This window comes from Gymnoscopelus braueri, assembly GCF_963280865.1.
Source record: "Gymnoscopelus braueri genome assembly, chromosome: 1".
Taxonomy (NCBI): Eukaryota; Metazoa; Chordata; class Actinopteri; order Myctophiformes; family Myctophidae; genus Gymnoscopelus; species Gymnoscopelus braueri.
Genome location: NC_137603.1, coordinates 62,939,910 through 62,963,962, shown reverse-complemented (window position 1 = coordinate 62,963,962; position 24,053 = coordinate 62,939,910). Strand labels below are relative to the sequence as shown.

The 24,053-nt window shown below is 40.0% G+C and overlaps 1 protein-coding gene across 1 annotated transcript in view; it reads right to left on the bottom strand.

Annotated features, from left to right (window-relative positions):
• Positions 1-24,053, bottom strand: part of LOC308089501 (uncharacterized protein) — a gene marked incomplete at both ends in the record, with an annotated part of 277,868 nt that overhangs the window by 227,201 nt on the left and 26,614 nt on the right. Inside the window, one exon of the mRNA XM_080434267.1 lies at positions 18,264-18,401. Coding sequence (XP_080290393.1) covers positions 18,264-18,401 — 138 coding nt within the window. The remainder of the gene's footprint in view (positions 1-18,263; positions 18,402-24,053) is intronic.

Below are 24,053 nucleotides of genomic sequence, written 5' to 3'. Positions count from 1 at the left end.
GAAAACTTTGCTTGTTACTTTGTAGATTTTGATTATTATTACAAAACATACATTAACCACTTCAGCCTTATATAAACGTTGGCTATAATTTAAAAATAGCAGAACTAAGCTCACAACGCCTCGCGATGCCACGCGTTGTGAGCTTGTAGATCTGCTATTTTTGTGTGAAACGGGCAGGGCCGCATTAAGGCCCCTCAGGGCCATGGAACTACACCAAATCAAAGGCCCCCCCTCAACATTAATCGGACAATATTGGGTGCGTTCACGCGCACGTGCGTTTGGTGCACGTGCCACCGCCAGCACGATCGGTGCTGACACAGGCACTGGGCAGAGCCTTTCCAACTTCAGTCTATGCTTAGCCCTGAAACATGACTGTCATACCATGACAGTCATGGTGCCGAGTCCCCCTGGTCTAAAGTTGTGTTCGATTTTTTCACATTGCCATCTCTCACATAAACTTAAACGTTCAGATTTCAAATATAAAGTGCTTACCACCGAGCCACGGATGTTACAAGGCGATGCGGACCGCGATGAGTACCCGTATCTCCCGTATTGTTCAATAAAAAGCATTTTAATCCCATCGCCGGCCATTTTCTTTTTTTTTCTTTTGTAATGTATCAGAGTGCAATACACCTCCCAACCATTAGTGTCGCATGGTTGAAAGTATCGGAGACAATTTGGAGAAAATGGCCGGCGATGGGATTCAAATGCTTTTTATTGAACAATACGGGAGATACGGGTACTCATCGCGGTCCGCATCGCCTTGTAACATCCGTGGCTCGGTGGTAAGCACTTTATATTTGAAATCTGAACGTTTATGTTTATGTGAGAGATGGTAATGTGAAAAAATCGAACACAACTTTAGACCAGGGGAACTCGGCACCGCGTCATGTGAACCATGGCTAGTCTATGCTATGACTACAGTGTCTATCATTACAAATTACATTTATTATTAAGGAGGTTACTTTATGGTCATTACAGTCGTAGCCTACTAGACATATGGTGATGAGATGGGTAACAAATGTTTCATATTTATTTTCTTATTCTTCATAAGAAATTCAACAATTCAAGTTTAGAATTGAGAAAACAATACTCAGCAGAGATGGTAAAAGTACTACTCACTTTCTTCACTTAAAGTAGAAGTAGCCTCAGATACATTTACTTATGTAAAAAGTGACTTTAGTAAAAGTACTCATTCAACTAATTACTCAAGTAAAAGTACAAAAGTACAGGCTCTGAAATGTACTTGAAAAGTTAAAGTAAAAAGACCTCTTGAAGTCTACCGCAGTGGTTCTCAACCTTTTTACCACCTCAGAAAATAATATTATGGCTCACCATTATGACCGACTGAAGCTAAGCTAAACCTACTTCAAACAAACACACACACGCACACACACACACATCTTCATTGTCAGCTTAACTCACCATGCTGCGCCGAGGTTCAAAGAGTTTAATGCACGGCACTTCCAAAGTTTGTACAATGTTTAAGTCACAGGAGCTGGTTTTCATATCGTAAATATGAACGTTGGCCCAAATCTTGCGTTTAATCCACATGGTTCTTGTTTATTTGTGTAGCTGTCACAGACCATGATAGCAGAGTCATACAGTTACTGGTTAACAGAAACAAACTTATCCTAAAAGCGGAGGATTTCAAAATAAGAGCCGCTTGTCGACAGTGGTTTTATTTTTTTGTCTACTTACAGGAAGTAGAAGTGACACATCAGTACCAGCGGCAGCGACGGTATGCAAGAGGTTTGCATCTGTTCTGCCGCGCAACATTAAAAATAAAGCAACATATGTTTCTAAATATATATAATTCACACAGCAGGGCCCGAATATATACATTTTTATAAATAATAAGAAGAAGAATATATATAATATTATAATAAAATAATATAAATTATTTATTTTTTTACAATAATATATATTTTTTTAAATACATAATTCACACAGGGCCCCTGGAGGCTCAGGCCGTGGAACACAAGTTCCACTAAGTTCCGCGGTTAATGCGGCCCTGGAAACGGGACATTCTGCATAACGAGTACTTTTACTTTTTAATTTAAGTACGTTTTGATACCAATACTTTTGAGAGAAAGAGAGAGAGAGAGAGATAATAGCAATCTACAAGCTCACAACGTGTGATAGCTGATGTTTGCTAAAGTAGGTTAAAGTGGTTAAGCTGTTGCGGACCCCTGGAACACTCCAAAGGACCCCCCCTGGTAGTGATGCGTGGGACGACACGTCTCTCTCTCTCTCTCTCTCTCTCCAAAATTAAACAGATCTACAAGCTAACAATGCGTCTCTCCCATGAGCATTGCAGCTTGAAGATCTGCAATTTGATGGTTAAATCAATGTGAATTATTTTATTAAAGATCTGCTTTGCGAGCTTGTAGATCTGCTATGTTTTAAAATAAAAGTCTGTCTGTGGGTTTATAACGCACTGGCCAATACAAACTATTAGACGAGTGCGCTCAGGTGCGCAACATACTGTATCATATTCACCATTTAACTTCCACTTCCAGCATTTTATTGATTAAGGACAGGACATTTGTAATTCAGTTCATTTGCTGAACTTCAGCTTTAACCACTAGGCTTGACAAGGAAGGAAGCAAGCACTCATGAGACGAGTTTTCGAAGTACCAATGTACAGGGTGCACGGTTCAGGCAGATAAAGTTCATAGAAAGGAATACCAGCACTCACTTAAGTCCATTTAGGCTCTTATTTATTTAGGTCATAGCTCCCCAGCAACAGCGTCAAACCGGACGTTTCGGCCCAGAGGCCTTCTTCAGCGTATAATGACATCACACTGTTTTTGTGTCACTTATAAAGGGACCTTGGTGCAATGCACAGAGCGGTCCGGGTAACAACAAAATAAGACAGTCATTTTTTAACACAAGGGTCACTATAAAACAGAAAATACATATATAGAAAAAAAGAAAGAAAAATAATATTACCTAGAACACAATTTTTTAGCAGTAAAGCGGCAGTTTTACAACCTTAGTCTGGGCCGAAACGTCCGGTTTGACGCTGTTGCTGGGGAGCTATGACCTAAATAAATAAGAGCCTAAATGGACTTAAGTGAGTGCTGGTATTCCTTTCTATGAACTTAACCACTAGGCTGTCTAATTTGTAGAGGAACATAGTACGTACTACAAATCAGTTCATTCGGGATAATAAATAAATAATAATAATATAAGACGTCTGTCTGTCTGTCTGTCGGTGCGCACAAGCTGCACAGTCAGACACACGCACGCACACGCACACACGCACACACACACACACACACACACACACAGCACAGAAAGTACATTTGGGGATCTGTATAGGAAAGAAGCAGGTACTACACACCAATTCATTCGGGATAATAAATAATAATATATATAAGACGCCTGTCTGTCTGTCTGTCTGTCGGCGCGGACACGTTGCAGTCAGACACACACACACACACAGACGGATGCGATGCGATGCGCAGTGTTTGAAAACTTTAGTTAGTTACTTTGAAGATTTTGATTATTATTACAAAACATACATTAACCACGTTGTCTATTTTAAAAATAGCAGAACTAAGCTACATGTTGTGAGCTTGTAGATCTGCTATTTTCAATTTTGACATAACATGTGAAACGGGACTTTCTGCATAACGTACATTTTGATACCAAGCGCCACCTCGTGGCTGAACGGCCACACTACACTTTCTGATCATTTCAATGGGAGGCGCTAAGAATCTGTGGGCGTCAACTTTAAAAGGTACCCAAAAAAACCTCTGAAAACCCACGGTGTCCAATAGGCGGCCGTTTGAAGATCGCGCATGAATGAACAGGTAACCACTGTAAGTCAATGCAATTTTTCAATAACTCAATTACTCAATAATGTTGTTCTTTCATTGTATTTTTTTTCAATAATGATTTGTTTTATTTATAACAAAAGACATACACATGAGATATATAACAATTATAAATATCCTCCTTTAACTTTTTATTTTATATTTTTAATTGGGTGTTGAAATGAGCAAATAAGAGTGATATAGACCTACAAAATGATATACAAATAAAATCGTAACTCAAAATCAAATAACAATTCCTCTCAAAGTGCACCATATGTGTGCATGCTGGTTAGTGTGATGGACTTTTACAGGATGGATTTAAAACATTTCCATGGCAGAATATGATGCATGGATGCTCCAGCAGCACGGCACCCACATCGGCGAGTGTCACACTTGCCTGAATACTTGCATACTGTGAGCAGACTTCAGACCTTCAGACACTTAGATGGCAGGAGTGTACCAAAGTGCTCCTCCCATCCATGTTCCATTGGTGCAAGTCTTGCCTGAGGTTCCTTGGCTGTCGCAACAGGTCGCAAGCCCTATGCACCAGAAAGACACCTTGGATGTGGCCTCTTATCACACTACTTGTGGGAGGGAGAGCATCCATTCCAGCACTGGCACTGGTATAGTTTTCTACCCTGAGGTCATCAAATGTCTTGCTGTTGTACTTGAACTGGACCCTGCCCAGACACGCACCAAGTACTTCTCTGTCAACGCTGTGTCTTGTTCGGTCAAGGTGTCTGCCTCTCCAAAGATTGTCAGATATTGCACTGGGTCAAAAGCCATAGCTGCATGTTTGGTCCCCACCTTACTCATGCAGTCATCTCCAGTCAGGATATGTGCCTTGATCACTGTCTTGGCTAGTGGTGCTCCCAGATGAGAGACTGCTTGATGCAGTGGGAGGATGCGCCGCTTCTCACCAGTGCCATACTGCTGCCAGATCTCCTTCATCCTCAGTGCTTGGAAGTAAGTATATGGGGTGTAGTATAGCAGTAATGTGAAGGTGTGTGTGTCATTGGAGACAATTACAACTCTCTTGCACTGTTTCACATGAACAGCCCACTCCACATGCACCACCATGGGGCGGCAGTGGCTCAGGGGTAGAGTGGCTGGGTAGAGTAAACTGGAAACCGCAAGGTTCCTAGTTCGATCCCGGGCTCCCCCAGAGTTAGTGTCGAAGTGTCCTTGAGCAAGACATTGAACCCCTAATTGCTCTGAGCAGGTTGGTGCCTTGCATAGTTTCCTCCGCCATCATTGTGTGAATGTGTGTGTGAATGGGTGAATGTAATGTACAATCTATGTAAAGCGCTTTGGATAAAAACGCTATATAAATGCACCATTTAGCATTTACCACCAGCCTGTCAGCCTCAGCACCAATGGCTGTCCTGGAACTTATGGCCTGCAAGTGTGTACGGACCTGCAAGCTTCCAGACTGTTCCTGCCTTGCCAACAAATTAAAGTGCACAGAAATGTGCAAGCTACAAACCTGCAGCAATCAGAAGGAAGAGGAGGAAGATGAAGTGGAACTGATTGATTATGATGATGATAATGATGACGATGACGAATACTGAAGAATTGATATTGGTATGACAGTTATGATGATGATGATGATCATTGATTAATGTACCTCTCAAGCCTACTCCATAAACCGACTCTGTCACTGACCCTGTGGTCCACAGACTTGGACCTCCTCTCTGTCCCCAAGGCAAACAAGCGAACCTTGTTCTGAACCATGTTCTGAACCTTGTTCTGAAGGCTCTGTCGGGGACAGAGCCTTCAGTGTGGCAGCCCCCACCCTGTGGAACTCTCTCCCAATAGGGATTGGTCAAGCTCCTGCTCCATGCTCATGCAACACTGGACTCTTAAGGCTGTGTGTCTTGAAAAGACACCTATTCTCTCAGGCTTATGGCATATAGTTGTTTGTTGTTTTGTTTGTTAGTTTGTCTGTTGGTTGTTCATTGTTTATGAAAGGCGCTATATTCAAGCTTCTATTATTATTATTTTTTGTATTATTATTAAAGTGAATGAAAGAGAGAAAATTATTTCCCCCCCCCCCTCTGTATCACATGTTCTGTTCAAAAAAAGTGGCACGCTTTCTTCATTATTTGAATATATGGTTGGTGTCTTTGAAGACTGATAACTGTGACTAAGCTACCACTTGGGAAAGGCTATCATGATCAAATATCATTTAGGGATATAGACCTATTCAAAATACAAAACTAGAATTTGCAAATTGCACTTGAGTGACCCCGGTTAGTGAAAATGCTGTTCACATCGTATCACAACGTGAAGTGTTGTGAGCTTGTAGACATGCCATTTGCTGAATGTTTGCCCCAGAATAGGCATGTTAGGGTTCATGTGGTTAAATAAATGAATGAAAGAGATGAAATAATGTTTTTTTCCCTCTGTATGACATGTTCTATTCAAAAAAGGTTAGGCGATTTTTTTCATTATTTGGATCTATGGTTGGTGTCTTTGAAGGCTGATAACTAGGACTAAGCTACTACTTGGGAAGGGCTATCATGTTGAAATATTATCTAGGGATATAGACCTTTTCAAAATACCAAACTAGAATTTGCCACCTTGAGTGTCTCTGATTAGTGAAAATTCTGACCTGGGCCCATGGACTATAGGATCAACTTACCCCTTACCTGGGGCAAGTTGAACCACATGACCACTTTTTTTTGAGAACCCATATTTTTACAACCATTTGTCATAGATGCACACTCATTATTTCAATTGATAGAAGACATCTTGAAGTTTTAGTAGATGTTTAGTTGTTATAAGTATAAAGTGGTTCATCTTATCCCGTTCTCCCCTACCTTTGCTCTCCAATCTATACAGTATATAAAAAAATCACACCCAGTGTGAAGTGAGCGGTGCTATTTATGAGTTATTAATTTCATCATGCGTCTCGCTAGCCAATCACAGCGCGTCTGCGAAGTTTGAAGTTAATTTCATCATGTGTCTCGCTAGCCAATCACAGCACGTCTTACAAAGCTTAGCCTATGGGCGTGTTTTCCACAGCATGGCGTCACAGCGAAAGACACATTTTCAAGACGGAAAGAAAAACTTTCACCACGGATGGGTCCTAAACCCTCTTATAGGAGCGGCTGCACCGCTCAAAAAACAGGACATGTAAAAACCCAACAGTTATGACAAATGTCGGATGACTTAATGTTACTCTCCCGCGGAAGGAACTGGGACTTTTGGACAGCATCCCACCGCCCAAGAGCAACATTTGTCAAGCGGGCCTTATAGTATACGAATATTCTAGTAATACGTCAAATTTGGACATCAGCAGATCGAAAAGCTGAGGGAGATTGAACGCCATTGTGCACTGGAGGATCTGGTCCTTCAATACTCTAATTGCCCAATGTATTTGTTACAGGCCTCAGGAATGAGTTACCCGTTAGCAGAAGATATGTCCTGTTTTGTACAGGGAAGATATATAGACAAGAGACGTTAGGTTGTTCTTCAAAGCAGCCTGTAGTCTGTCTCATTTATTCACAGAATCTTAGTTTCATTTATTTTCTCTTTTTCTCTTCATTTCAATCATATATCTCATATTCTCAATAATCACATATATTCATCAATCCACATTTCACAATTCACCATAAGCAGTTACTAGAATACCATTGCTACACATTGGTCTATTTTATGTTGTCACAATTCACCAATAATACTGCTTACACAATACAATGTGCTCTGGAAGTCACATTCTTCTTAATACTGCTTTAACCAGTCTCTGTAGTTTACAGTACTTTTAGTACTGGCAAGTATTGTAATACTGTTTTTAAACCTTGCTTTGTTTTACTTTTTACAGTCTTACTGCATACAGAACGTGTTTTATAAAGAACACATAATAAACAATTAATCAAAATACGTGTACCCAAAAATATCACAAAACCTTCAATAAACATTTGCAATATTACACCAAACACTATGCTAAACTGTGGAGTTAAGGCACTTATGTCAGGGAGCTGCCGTTTTTACACAGAAAATAAACAAGGCCACCATTTTAGAATCAGTCATTCATTCAATGCACATTTCCCATGTCTTAAACTTAACCAAAACACAATGAGCTTATGAGTCCTTTAAAATAAGTTGTGATGCTTTTGCACATGTTACTAACCTGTTTTATCCAGGGAAGATATAGACAAGAGACGTTAGGTTGTTCTTCAAAGCAGGCTGTAGTCTGTCTGAAGAACGGAAGCCTCTGTAGTCCATAATAACACATAACACACAAACCATGGGGTACTTAGTCACGCCACCTAGGGCGATACTCCCCCTGGTGGCGTGACTAAGTAACTACTATTACTATCATCTGAACATAAAACACAATGGATTTGGCCTCTTACAAAACAGATACCCACAATGAAATAAATAGCATATCACAATTGTGCACATACACTTGTGGGTGTCACATATTTACACCCCTAATTTCTGTTACAAAATCTGTATGAGCGTCACAACTCCTGTCCTATACAGTACACTGTACTAACCTCACAACAACTTGATTGGCTAGGGCTTGTTGATAGAGCCGCTCCACCACTGCCATTTCATCGGCATACAGTAAATCCTTTACAATAGTAAAGACAGCCTGCCTATCTCTCAAGTCTATGCCATGCTCCTTGCACCACAGCCACCTCCAGAAATGAAGAGCTTATTTCCGCTTGGAGCAGATGAAACGAGCAAAGCTGAATCGTTGCATCTGGAACGCATGGTGCAGTGCTCCTCTCTCTGCCTTGCTGTCGTCTGTGAGGAAAACACTGGGGCCTTTCTGTCCATGTCAGCCCTTCTGTGGAAAAGTCTTCCATTAAAATACTTTTCTTGAAGCAACTCCTTCAGCAGTTGTAGACCCTCAAATATGGTTGCCTCATCATCTTCACTTTGGGTGAAGACAACTCCTAGTGACAGACCACCTGCAAAGCTGTATGTAAGGAGAAGGAATACCCTGCAGTGCTCACGGTCCATATTGCCTCAAGAGTCCATGAAACAAAGTTCACCACTGTGCTTGGTTTGATGGACACGCTTCGGTACAGATGGCAACGAGGGGGGGGGCGCCTGTAGAGGATGTCTTCAACTTGACACAGGTCTTTAAACTTTAGGTTGCACTCCTCAACTTGTCTGTCCAAAGCTGCTAGCATCTGTGGCCTTGACCTCACACCATACTCCTCCTTAAATATCTTGTGGTGGAGGCTGTACAAAATAGCACTTATAAGAATGTGTACTGTACATATAATGTACATACCTGTAGCAGTATTTAAGGTCTGTGCAGATGGCTTGGTCAGCAGAAGCATATACAAAGTCCTCACCTTACTCTGCATCTAGGTCACTTTGGAGCACTGACAGGGCAGACATTGGATAGTGGCCCATTTCAAAGAGCCTGGTTAAGGTCTTAACAGCCTTGCTTCCCACATCTGTGCCTCAGAGCATCAGCCACTTGTAAGTTGTGGTTGTGGATATTATTGAGACTGAGACATATTAGTCGGATACAGCGGCAAATCTGAGTCCTTACTCCTGAGACCAACAGCACAAAAAAATGTTAGCCTTACATTTGTGGAAGTTTCATTCCAATGCTAACACTTACTTTGAATGAACGGTGTCACTTTACCCTCTCCTCCAAGGGCTCGCTTCAGGGTCATGGTCATTGTACAGTAGCTGGACAGCAGGTGTTTTTTGTGGTCCTTTTGATTCCTGATGTGTTTGGCCTGTCTGGTCTCCCTTGCACATTGTGCTGACATTTGTACAGCATCTGAAAATGCGTAATTGCAGCTTACTTAATCTAAATCAGTGTTTCTCAAACCTTTTGGGCTCAGGTCACCCCTGTAAATAACTTAGATTTGACATTTAACCACGTGAACCCCAGAATCCCTATTGTGGGGGGAACATTTGTCAAACAAAATAGCTGTGTAGATCGGCAATTTTTTGCGAAGGGATTTGGTTTTCATGAAAGGAACGCACCAGGTACAGTGCAACTCGGATCCATTTTAAGTATAGAGGGTCTAAGCGGTTAAACTAAAGTGATATTGGTGAATTTCTAATATTATCAAAGTATTCCGTGGCACCCCTGGACTTGCGTCACGGCACCCTAGGATGCCACAGCACCCACTTTGCGAAACCCTGATCTAAATTATTACTTAACCTTCCCATATATTTTTATAATCTGGTTTATATTAAGGATGTAAGACCAAAACATCATGGAATTATTTTGTAGCATAATGCAATGCACAATAAGTTAAAATAGGCATAAAGGGTGATTTATCTGCACAGCTGTAATGGTTCATTACCTTAAGATTTAGCTTGATTACAACAGGAACAAGGCCGTCAAAAAAGCGAGCGGAAAACAGCAATGGCGGACATTGTCAACAAAGAAATTCCAGGGGAGAATATGCACATTTGGAACTGGGGTGGGGGAGGGATTATACAAAGTAGGTAACGCATATGACGTCACGGACGAGAGCAGATCGATTGGCCCGTTGTGAGTAGGCCTGCCACAATTATTACATAATCGTCTAATCGCAATTATTCACAGTTATTTGAAATAATCGTCATAATCGTTTCCATGTTGAAAAATTATCACATATTTTAAAAAAATGCAGAAATAGCAGATCTACAAGCTTACAATGCGTCACTTTGCGTTGTAAACTTGTAGATCAGCTCTTATTTTTTTACACGTAAAATTATTAAATATGTCAATAATTTATTTGTATGTTTCAGTTATTTGTTATATCTGTCCTGTGCAATTTTTGATTATGATGCCTAAAAGGCTTCATAATGTTCCAATGTTCAATTTCAAACACACAATTCAATTGTTAATCACAATTATTCGAGTGACAATTAATCGTCAACTTAAATTTGTAATCGTGACAGCCCTAATTTACATTAAACCCAAGATATGCCGTGAAAGCCTGGGTGCTCAAATGTGTTATTTTTTGGGAAAGAAGAGAGGTAGGGGAGACCAAAAGCACAAAAATAAGGACAAGTTAAAATTCATGGTGTAGGTCCTTTAAATTGTCACTTTATAAATGTGCGGATACCCTGCTGTATGTATACAAAAATACATAGTAAAACACAGGAGGCGAGATACAGGCAATTTATCAAATACGTTAACCAGGAGGTAAATGGAGCAGTAAATCTTGAGATCACGTGATCTCCTGGTTCTGTGTGTATCTGGGGATGAAATGGTCACTCATATATGTTAGCTCCATCTAGTGGAAACACCCTCCCAAAAAAAAGGCGAGTTAAGTGTGAGTTAAGCTAATCATCTGGGAATCCCCAAAATAATCCCCCCCCCCCCCCCCCCCCCCAGACAGTCAGACAATATGTGAAGGTGGTGATTTGACATATTGGTGGTGGTCATTTATATAAGTGTATTAGAATGGGTCAAACTAGCAATAGTATACATGTTCAGAAGCATATTCTTCCATAAAACCCTAATGGTCTTGGATATTTGATAAAAGCAAAGGTTAATGCCTCTATCTGATACCTCTCTATGTGATTTAAAGCCTGTGATTTCTTCGTCTGGTTGGCTGTATGTAGAACAGCAAGAACACAGACTGTTTTTGCTTGAATCCCTGGGTTAAAGCTGTGCATAACGCACACATTCGCAATCAAAGGACTGCGGAAAACAAGCTCCCGGATTTTTTGGAAGTAGCCTAGCCTACATTAGTCCATCCTTCCAAGTGGGCCATTGCACCCATCGCACTCACTCAAAATTGCATCATAAAAGACGATAGCTGTTCAATGATGAACATGGCTACTCAAAATATCTATTTAACAGGGGTTCGTTTTAATCTAGTTTATATGTAGCAAGAACATAACAAGGCATTCATCCCATTTAATGAGTTGGGACATTGGCCCTCATTTATCAACACGGTGCAGCCCAAATAATGGGCGTATGGCGAGATCACCGCACCTTTCGGCATTTATCAATATATCCTGACGTGATACTACCGTAAACTGAAATCTCACGTCTGGTCGAGACCAGTTGTTGACGTTGGCTGCGCCCGTTTTATTCCAATCTAGACCTGCGGAGCAGCATTGTCTGACTGTCTGACAGGCATCTGGACACATAATCCACTCCTAAATGTATATCTACACTAATAAATAATCCCTGTGAAAATATAACATTTTATAAAGTAATTTAAACAAACTGCTTTAACAGTCATTCAGTTGCATTGGCTATGTTAAAATAGCGGATCTAAGCTCAAAAACGGGTCGCATCGCGACGCGTTGTGAGCTTGTAGATCTATTTTCAAAATATACAGGCTTCTGCGAGCGCATTTTCGGGACTCCCGACGATCTTTTCATGGACAGTGAGGTGTACAAACTTACAGTAGCTTGTCCTATGTTATGGAGTTATGTCATAGAGAGTTTTGAAGACTACAACCTGGCTGGGTTAACGATATAAACCCGACGCTCCAATCTCTTATTAACGTGGCGGAATCACTGCCGCCGAATCACTGCCGCCCGTCCGAGTCTCACGGGGAATATCCTACATGACTGCTTGTGCACTGCTTGGTATGGGTTAAATAAATTAAAATACAAACGTATTCCATTAATGGCGATGTGATTGGTATCATAATATGCCATTCATGTAGGCTACAAGCCTACGTGACAGAGATTGTAGGCTACTGCTACGGATTACATGAAAGACACAGTTGGGCGTGTGTGTGTGAGTGAGAGAGAGAGAGAGAGAGAGAGAGAGAGAGAGAGAGAGAGGCGTGTGCGTGTGCGTGTGTGTGTGTGTGTGTGTGTGACTTGACAGGCAGCGAGGCGAGGTGATCGGGGGAAACTCTTTCTTATAGAGCGTCGCAGTTCCCGCCCACTTCCTGTTTTTTTTGGTGCCGGAAGAAAAAACTCAATGCATTTTTCCATTGACATTGCCAAAAATATTTATATCTATTAATTTAAGCCTCGAATCAAGCCATCACGAGATGACATGAATCATGACCATAAAACGTTTTTTTCTGTGATTTTTTTTAATTTTATATTTAATTATATGATATACTATATTTAATAAATACCCTTTGTTTTGCCGTTTTCAACAAAAAAAAAAATCACAGAATCAAACGTTTATGGTCATGATTCATGTCATGTCATGATGGCTTGATTCGAGGCTTAAATTAATAGATATAAATATTTTTGGAAATGTCAATGGAAAAATGCATTGAGTTTTTTCTTCCGGCACCAAAAAAAACAGGAAGTGGGCGGGAACTGCGACGCTCTATTGGCTTTTGATGTCTTTGGTCGTATTCTGGTTCTTCTTCATGTCGTAAAATCGGGGCGTTTTGAGAATATTTAAGGGCATGTTATTTAAATGATGCTCGTTTTCAGACGTGAGATTTATCAAAGCTCCGACCTGATGTATGCCAGGATTGGCTGTGTAGGATTCGTTGATAAATGTGACTTTGACGTTGGTGTACGGCCGAATATATGGAAAAATATAAGCCGGTTTATACGCTGCGTTGATAAATGAGGGCCAATGTGTTGAATTGTGTGACGATTGCACTCATTAAGAACAATTCTCAGATTTAACGTTCAATTTCTCTGCCTTGACTTCTCCTTTACAATTATCACACAACGTACGTACATACATTTTGTAGCCTCAGTAGCCTGATTAAGATGATAAGTAGCTTAATTAGATGAATTGCGACCACCACAATGTTCCTTTCTCTCCAATTTGGATGAATGGTGTGAAAGGTCACAGAAGGTAACGGATGACATCCTCTTCCTGCGAAGGTGCAAGATGTACACAAACAAGTGTGAATGCGAGTTCACACAAAGACTACAGATTATCTTAATTCATTGGATGCCGTCATGGCGATAATCACAAATACTATGCACACATCTTAAATTCATTGAAGGCTGTAATGTCATTCAGTTCAACTTTGCATGCATGCTTGCATTAATGAAACAATAAATGGCTTTATTGTATAATACCCTTTGTATGGCTACAAAAAACAGCATTCTACAATACAGTTGTACAGTTAATAAATAACAGAATAACTACATGCTGGCTTATACTCTTTGAATGGCTACAACAAAGGTCTTGCATGGATAAATAACTGAATAAATAAATAAACAAATAAGTGTCTTTATTAATACATTGATGAATGATTAAATTGCTTTATTTGCTAAAACTTTTTGTAGCTTATGGCTACAATACAGTTAATAAATAAATTCACAGCTTTATTATCACAGACAAATTAAGTTTGTCCTCTGGTGATTGCCGTCAAAACATGGCGGTCCAGCCACGCCCGGGAACATGACGCAGCTCATTAATTATTCATAGATTTTACAACTCGCCTCCTACAGACATAATAATCGCTAGCAGGACATGTTATTGGAGAGAAAGTTATGTTTCAAAAACAATCACCATTTACAACGTTTCGAACATGGAAAACAAGACAATGCCCTGGGAAAAAGTGCAAATATTAATATTCTGAAACGGTCATTGTGATAAACTTGAAACTCTAAGAATATGTTAGTTGTTGAAAAACAAACTTTCGGCCTATCAAAACTATGTAAGCATTTAAAACAAACTAAAAACAAAACCTTTTCAGTTCCTTTTTCCAGTCTTGCAAATTATTTAGTCTTGCAAATTATTTCCAACGTTTAGAAACTGCCACCCCAATACCTTCAAAGCCAGAAACAAGCTTAGTGCTTTATGAGCCTGAGTTTAGTAGACCTTATATTGTGAATTTGTACTTCCATGTACTGTAGTTCCCATATATTACTAAATAAAGTACATCAATCAATCAATCAATGATCCAACCCTACAACCCTTCTCGCTTACTCATATCAGCTAACACAAGGAAGTTCAGAACCTTCCCTAAAACATCCGGGACAAAGCTCCACACGTCCCAGACTCTTCTCCCTTCTGGCTCCCAAACTGTGGTACGAACTACCCATTGCAGTTAGACCTCCAGACTCACTCCCAATTTAACACCGTAATCTGAACACTCAACTCTTCAGGCTCCACTTTGGGCCATAGCACTTGTCCTAGCCTTGATGACCTTGCAGCCGTATGCAAAGGTTACAATTTAATTTAGATAACATGTTATATGGACAGATGCCAGGTTTATTGTGGCTTGTATGGTTTCAAGGTACATAAAATTATTTGTTTGATATTAAACTGTTTGGACTGATGATAGGTTCTTAGTTTACCTATGTTCCTAGATTACTATTTATATGCATTTGATGTAACCTCTTATTTTTGATGTAACCTCTTATTTGCTAGCTTACTGAAAAACACCCTGGATTAAGAGTTTCTGCTGAATGCCTAAATTGTAAATTGTAAGTAAAAGGTATGCAGAGTGTAAAATGAAGCATTGATTGTTCCTGTATTGTTCACAATAGTTACGGGGTATAAGTACAACAACACATTTGAGAACATTTCTGTAATGATAAAGCACACATAAAACACCTCCTATAGCAGTGAAACCTTTATTAAATCAAACTAACAAATGCATCATAAACATTTTCCCCAGGTATAAAAGGGGATCTTTGACTTTACAAAAACACCTCCATAAAGCTCTGTAAAGTAATCCTGATGTCACCACTCACCTGTCCCTGTGACACCTAGCAAATATATACTATGATCATTTAACAATCCAAACAACTCACATGTCAACACAGGGAACTGCTGCACAAACCCAGCAGCTTGTAAGCACTTTAGTACACTATTATTATATATATTTATGAATATATATTATTTTTGTATTTTGATCAAAGCATTTGAAACTAATTTCAACTAAAGGCTTTTCCCCGTATGAGTCCTCATATGTATTTTTAAACTATTTGTCTGACTGAAACTTTGATCACAAACTGTACATGCAAAGGGCTTTTCACCTGTATGAGTCCTCGAGTGTAGTGTTAGATGATAACTCTGACGAAAACCTTTTCCACAAACTGTACAAGAAAAGGGCTTTTCACCTGAATGAATCCTCAAGTGTAGTTGTAGATGATAACTCTGACTGAAACGCTGTTCACAAACTGTACAAGCAAAGGGCTTTTCCCCTGTATGAGTCCTCATGTGTGTTTTTAGATCACCCATTGTATTCCAGCCTTTATCACAAACTGTACAAACAAAGGGCTTTTCCCCTGTATGAGTCCTAATGTGTGCTATTAGATTACTACTCTGACTGAAACATTGTTCACAAACTGTACAAGCAAAGGGCTTTTCCCCTGTATGAGTCATCAAGTGTTTTTTTAGATCACTTTTGGACCTACAGCCTTTACCACAAATATTGCAAGAACAGGGCTTTTCCCCTGTATGAGTCATCATGTGTTTTTTTAGATCACTTTTGTACCTACAGCCTATACCACAAATTGTACAAGCAAGGGGCTTTTCCCCTGTATGAGTCCTCATGTGTGTTTTTAGATCACCCTTTGAAAAACAGCCTTTATCACAAACTGTACAAACAAAGGGCTTTCCCCCTGTATGAGTCATCATGTGTCTTGTTAGACCAATAGTATGACAGTAACTTTGTTCACAAACTGTACAAGCAAAGGGCTTTTCACCTGTATGGGTCCTCATGTGTGTTTTCAGATTATTACTCTGACTGAAACTTTGTTCACAAACTGTACAGGCAAAGGGCTTTTCCCCTGTATGAGTCATCATGTGTCTTTTTAGAGCACTACTCTGACTGAAACTGTGTTCACAAACTGTACAAGTAAAGGGCTTTTCACCTGTATCAATCTTTGTGTGTCTCTTCAGGTTTACCTTTTTATTAAAGATTCTGCCACACTCTTTTCTTTTAAAACTTTTCTTCCCTCTGTTACTCCTCATGGAGTGAGTTTGTTTTGATGATTTTAGGTCCTGGGAAAGCTTGTGGCGTTGTGTCTTGTGTGATTTCAGAGTGTTTAAAGATGACTGACCTTCCCTGGTCTCCTCCCAGTCATCACTGTCTTCAGTGTCAGATTCAGAACAGTGTGAAGAAAGGAGCTGGTCAGCACCAGTTGGTTGTGATGTTCCACAGTCCTCTACCTGGAGCTGGTCAGCACCAGTTGGTTGTGATGTTCCACAGTCCTCTACCTGGAGCTGGTCAGCACCAGTTGGTTGTGATGTTCCACAGTCCTCTACCTCAGCTTGTGTTTTCATTTGTTGAGTTGAGGTGCTGGCTACAGGCTCTGTCTCTCTGTTTTCATCATCATCATCTTTACTTGTCACTGCTAGTAATGTCTGTGTTGACCGACCAGCCTCCTCTGGTCTTTGAAGCAGCTCCTCCTGTTCCTCTTTAATCTGTGGTTCCACCTGGACCAGACTGGAGCTCCTCTCCTGCTGTTCAGGGGAAACCTCCTCTTTGCGCACAGGGAGGAGCAGGAAGTCTAGGAAAAAGATACATCATTAATTAAGAGATCATTAAAGGTTTGAACGTTACATCTCCTTCATGAAGTGTTTCCTCTGTTTTATAAAAAGCTAGTGCACACACATCCACTTCAGTGCCCATGTGCCCAGTCACGGGCACCTGGGCACACGAAAATAAATTCTGCACACTGGTTAATAAATATTGTTTTTATTGTGCTCTCAACGTTTCCAACAGTCAGATCTTCATCAGGAAATTCCTGAAGAAGATCTGACTGAAACATTAACAGATTAACTATTTTACTGGCATGGACGCGTTAACGTCGTTGAATTCTGCCAGGGCTCACCCTGCCAACGACTTTCATTTTTTTGAAATTCCAGCAGATGGCACTATTACCTAGCCTATGGATGGTCCCTTCACATTGAGTGAATGAGAGAAGCAGAAATTACGACATTTTACAAAATAGAAGCTTGTTTGCTTCCTGTTTATTTCCTGCGGGGAAACGGCCATATCTCCGTTCCTCTTAGCCTGGTAAACCCCCCTCCCTCCAGAAATCTCAGGAAGATTTCAGGAAGGAGGTCTGGGATTGCGCAGGGAGTAAAGCTGCCCGAACACTGCGTGTTCGAACCAATCAGCGGCTGCTAGGGGCGGGATCATCCAATCACCTGCCTAGTAGCTTGAAAAAAAGAAAAACCGTCTGTCATCGATTCTGCGACCGGAGTCTCAGATGGGAAGTAGGCTGTGAAACAAATGTGTGTCGCAAGCTTCTTCCATTTGACGGTGTCAGGTTACGTTCCTCTTGCTTTATGGCAAAAACCAGCCATGATTTTTCAAAGGTACAGTAAAAGTCGCTCTTTTTCTCTGGCAGTGGGGTGACATTATTACACTATCACTCAGTCAAACAGAGCAGTCAAAGAGTTAACAACTTTATAACCGGACCATCATCCAATTCATGGTACATTTAGATCTACCCAGGGGTCCACACATCGATGTAGTCTTTTATTGTTGAATGCCGGCTCATCTTTACACCCTTATTACCGGCACACTTTCATTCTTGGTGATAGCTCTACAACACAACAGAACAGAATAAAATACATAAAGAGAGAGAGAGCTGGAAACTTACTGAGATCCAGGTGGTCTTCAGGTTCTTGTTTAAGGTAGTCTTCAGGTTCTTGTTTAAGGTGGTCTTCAGGTTCCTGATTAATAGAAACAGTCCTGGCTGGACTCATCTTCACCTGCAGGCTGGAGTCCACACACTTGTCTAGAATGAAGGAATAAGAACTTTAATTATAGTACAGCGGTTAAGCTCCCATTTTTTTGCAAAGAAGCATGAAACTTTTAGCATAGTTAGTATATGACATAATGTTAATTTTAAGATGCGGAGGGAAGTCAGATTTGACCGCTAAAGACCATGAGAGGTCAAATCCAAAATGTCTGCTAGCCCAACTTAAAGGATAACTTAGTTTTTTTACAACCAAGGTTTATGTTTTAGCTTGTAATTAAAATAAATAAAAGATGAGTGTTCAAAAAAACAATTGTTTTTAGCAATTTTCACGATCTTTTTTACAGTGGGCGGGTGCATTCGGGCAGGTGGCTAAATATGTATCTTTTACACAATAACCCGGCGATTTCTTTATTATTATTTACAGTAGCTCTTCTAGCCCCCAATAACTCACATAGAAATCCTAAAACAGAATTTCACTGCCTTATTCAGCAAAATCAGCTCACTTGATGTGAAGGTGTGCATCAGCGGCCCAGTACCACCTACAAGAGGCGGCGATGAACGTTTCAGTAGACTGTCTGCACTGAGCAAATGGCTTTCAACTACGTGCACCAACAAATCTGTACATTTTATTGACAATTTCAATTTCTTTTGGGATAGAAGACACCTATTTTCCTCGGATGGGCTTAAATTGAACAAGCTGGGAGCAAAATTGTTTATGTCAAACCTTTTCTACAATGTTCCTATGTCTTCACCAAGCTCTGCCAAGGCCAGAGCACAAGATTCCATAACAGATAATGCTCTGTTATCTGCTACCGCTGCTGAAAAACATGAATGGCTCTGTGTAGACGCTACCACACCACCCCCCACCGCTGCTGAGGGGGAGGGGGGCGCCACACCCCCCCCTACCAAGGATGGTGGAACATCCATAACAAATGAACTCTCTGATAGTGAAGACTCGGAAACAAAAACAAAGGACAGCGCAACTGCTGATAACAGCCTAACTCCACAGAAGGAGATTGCCACGGCCTCCGGCGTCGGCTCTGCAGCCACGGCCACGCTGGGGGTGGAGGGAGACACGGAGGAGTCGACTGCTGATGACAGCCTGGAGGAGATTGTCGACTCTGCAGCCACGGTCACGCTAGAAGAGGGAGGAGACACAGAGGAGTCTCTCAATGAGGAAGATCATCCAACTCCATCACCTTCCTCCTCCTCATCATCATCTTTTTCCCTGTCCCCAATACCTCTTCTGGAGTTCACCAGTAGCATGAACGACTTGATTAAAGAGGGGACTAGACTCACCCCCCAAATCAAACGCCAGGCCCCACAACCATCAACCGTGCCCTGCCCCCCACCCATCCCCCCTCGACGGTTGACGCTGTTGGCACAAGCGATACAGAGGCACAAGATCAGGAACGAAGAACGTCAAGAACAGCGCAAGAACAAGAACGTCGGCTTCCCTACGTCTAGAGAATACATTTGACTGCTGAGATAGGCAGGGTCCATTATGCATAGCCAAAATCATGTCTGGGCCCAAGGCTATTTCAGTTAGCCTTGTAGAAAACAAGGTTTACAATATTTCCACTGTTATCTCAAATAGAGCCTCCGGGACAAGGAGTGACTTTAAACACTCTGCAAATATAGCAAATTTAACACGCATTCCCTGTAGAGGCAACAGCCAGATAGTTGAATGCCTGAAGCTAAACTTGGCCCTATTTAACAGCAGGTCACTTAATGACAAGTCTTTCTCTGTAAATGATATCATCTGTAAAGAGAAACTAGATATTATCTTTCTAACAGAAACTTGGCTTGGATCTGATGGAGCGGTGCCCCTAGCTGCAGCATGCCCACCAAAGTACAGTTTCATTCACTCAGGACGTGAGGGAAAAAGAGGAGGTGGTCTGGCGAATATCTTTTCTGACAAATTAAAATTCAAACCTCTGCCAAACCTCGGCAGTTTTAAATCATTTGAATACCAGGCCACCATATTAGAGTCAATCCTCTGTGCTTATGATTAGTATGTATCGACCTCCAAAGTGCAGCAAAAAGCCTAATTAGAAAATGTATGTGAAGTGTCTAATTGTCTAATTCTGATTCTGACATACATATTCACTTAGCCGATCTACAAGCTCACAACGCGTCGCTTTGATTTTGTATCAGTTGGCATGTACTGTGGCTCTGAGTGGTACTTTATATTATAACACTCCTCCGGGTGCAAGGCCACATTGAATGTAGGCCACAAGGAACCGTACATGCTAGCAACTGTGTATATGATATTATACTTTACTGAGACACTACACTGTCTCTATGTATTCTATGATCCTATAGTTTACTGAGACACTACACTGTCTCTGTATTATATGATCTTATAGTTTACATACTGAGACACTACACTGTCTCTGTATTCTATGATCCTATAGTTTACTGAGACACTACACTGTCTCTGTATTATATGATCTTATAGTTTACTGAGACACTACACTGTCTCTATGTATTCTATGATCCTATAGTTTACTGAGACACTACACTGTCTCTGTATTATATGATCTTATAGTTTACTGAGACACTACACCGTCTCTGTATTCTATGAGCCTATAGTTTACTGAGACACTACACTGTCTCTATGTATTCTATGATCCTATAGTTTACTGAGACACTACACTGTCTCTGTATTATATGATCTTATACTTTACTGAGACACTACACTGTCTCTCTGTATTATATGATATTATACTTTACTGAGACACTACACTGTCTCTATGTATTCTATGATCCTATAGTTTACTGAGACACTACACTGTCTCTGTATTATATGATCTTATAGTTTACTGAGACACTACACAGTCTCTCTACATTCTATGATCCTATAGTTTACTGAGACACTACACTGTCTCTCTGTATTCTATGATCCTATAGTTTACTGAGACACTACACTGTCTCTCTGTATTATATGATCTTACCACTTCACATACATTTTCTAAGTATGCATAGGGCTTCACATTATAAACTATATATACAGTCTACACAATAGTCATTATAAATCATAGCAGGGTCTACAAAGGTATAGGTAAAACAACTATACAACACCATTTAGTTAGAAAAGGGATACCAGTATACATATAAAAAAACAATACCATTCGATGTTCAAGGTTGTACTTTATTGTAACTTGTGTACAGGACAGGTTATTGTTATTGGTAAAGGACACAAAAGAATTTCACCCACTTTTTTACCTTGTAAACCTGTGATGTGACAATAAAACTGATTCTGATTCTGACATACATATTCACTTAGCCGATCTACAAGCTCACAACGCGTCGCTTTGATTTTGTATCAGTTGGCATGTACTGTGGCTCTGAGTGGTACTTTATATTATAACACTCCTCCGGGTGCAAGGCCACATTGAATGTAGGCCACAAGGAACCGTACATGCTAGCAACTGTGTATATGATATTATACTTTACTGAGACACTACACTGTCTCTATGTATTCTATGATCCTATAGTTTACTGAGACACTACACTGTCTCTGTATTATATGATCTTATAGTTTACTGAGACACTACACTGTCTCTGTATTCTATGATCCTATCGTTTACTGAGACACTACACTGTCTCTGTATTATATGATCTTATAGTTTACTGAGACACTACACTGTCTCTATGTATTCTATGATCCTATAGTTTACTGAGACACTACACTGTCTCTGTATTATATGATCTTATAGTTTACTGAGACACTACACCGTCTCTGTATTCTATGAGCCTATAGTTTACTGAGACACTACACTGTCTCTATGTATTCTATGATCCTATAGTTTACTGAGACACTACACTGTCTCTGTATTATATGATCTTATACTTTACTGAGACACTACACTGTCTCTCTGTATTATATGATATTATACTTTACTGAGACACTACACTGTCTATGTATTCTATGATCCTATAGTTTACTGAGACACTACACTGTCTCTGTATTATATGATCTTATAGTTTACTGAGACACTACACAGTCTCTCTACATTCTATGATCCTATAGTTTACTGAGACACTACACTGTCTCTCTGTATTCTATGATCCTATAGTTTACTGAGACACTACACTGTCTCTCTGTATTATATGATCTTACCACTTCACATACATTTTCTAAGTATGCATAGGGCTTCACATTATAAACTATATATACAGTCTACACAATAGTCATTATAAATCATAGCAGGGTCTACAAAGGTATAGGTAAAACAACTATACAACACCATTTAGTTAGAAAAGGGATACCAGTATACATATAAAAAAACAATACCATTCGATGTTCAAGGTTGTACTTTATTGTAACTTGTGTACAGGACAGGTTATTGTTATTGGTAAAGGACACAAAAGAATTTCACCCACTTTTTTACCTTGTAAACCTGTGATGTGACAATAAAACTGATTCTGATTCTGACATACATATTCACTTAGCCGATCTACAAGCTCACAACGCGTCGCTTTGATTTTGTATCAGTTGGCATGTACTGTGGCTCTGAGTGGTACTTTATATTATAACACTCCTCCGGGTGCAAGGCCACATTGAATGTAGGCCACAAGGAACCGTACATGCTAGCAACTGTGTATATGATATTATACTTTACTGAGACACTACACTGTCTCTATGTATTCTATGATCCTATAGTTTACTGAGACACTACACTGTCTCTGTATTATATGATCTTATAGTTTACTGAGACACTACACTGTCTCTGTATTCTATGATCCTATAGTTTACTGAGACACTACACTGTCTCTGTATTATATGATCTTATAGTTTACTGAGACACTACACTGTCTCTATGTATTCTATGATCCTATAGTTTACTGAGACACTACACTGTCTCTGTATTATATGATCTTATAGTTTACTGAGACACTACACCGTCTCTGTATTCTATGAGCCTATAGTTTACTGAGACACTACACTGTCTCTATGTATTCTATGATCCTATAGTTTACTGAGACACTACACTGTCTCTGTATTATATGATCTTATACTTTACTGAGACACTACACTGTCTCTCTGTATTATATGATATTATACTTTACTGAGACACTACACTGTCTATGTATTCTATGATCCTATAGTTTACTGAGACACTACACTGTCTCTGTATTATATGATCTTATAGTTTACTGAGACACTACACAGTCTCTCTACATTCTATGATCCTATAGTTTACTGAGACACTACACTGTCTCTCTGTATTCTATGATCCTATAGTTTACCGAGACACTACACTGTCTCTCTGTATTATATGATCTTACCACTTCACATACATTTTCTAAGTATGCATAGGGCTTCACATTATAAACTATATATACAGTCTACACAATAGTCATTATAAATCATAGCAGGGTCTACAAAGGTATAGGTAAAACAACTATACAACACCATTTAGTTAGAAAAGGGATACCAGTATACATATAAAAAAACAATACCATTCGATGTTCAAGGTTGTACTTTATTGTAACTTGTGTACAGGACAGGTTATTGTTATTGTACAGCAATGTAAAACTTTACCACAGTTTTCAATACTCCACTACATCTCAGAGACAAACATTGTACTTTTACTCCACAAATTATTTGAAAACTTTAGATATATACATGGCAGGCAGAGGTGCACAAATTATTTGAAAACTTTAGATATATACATGGCA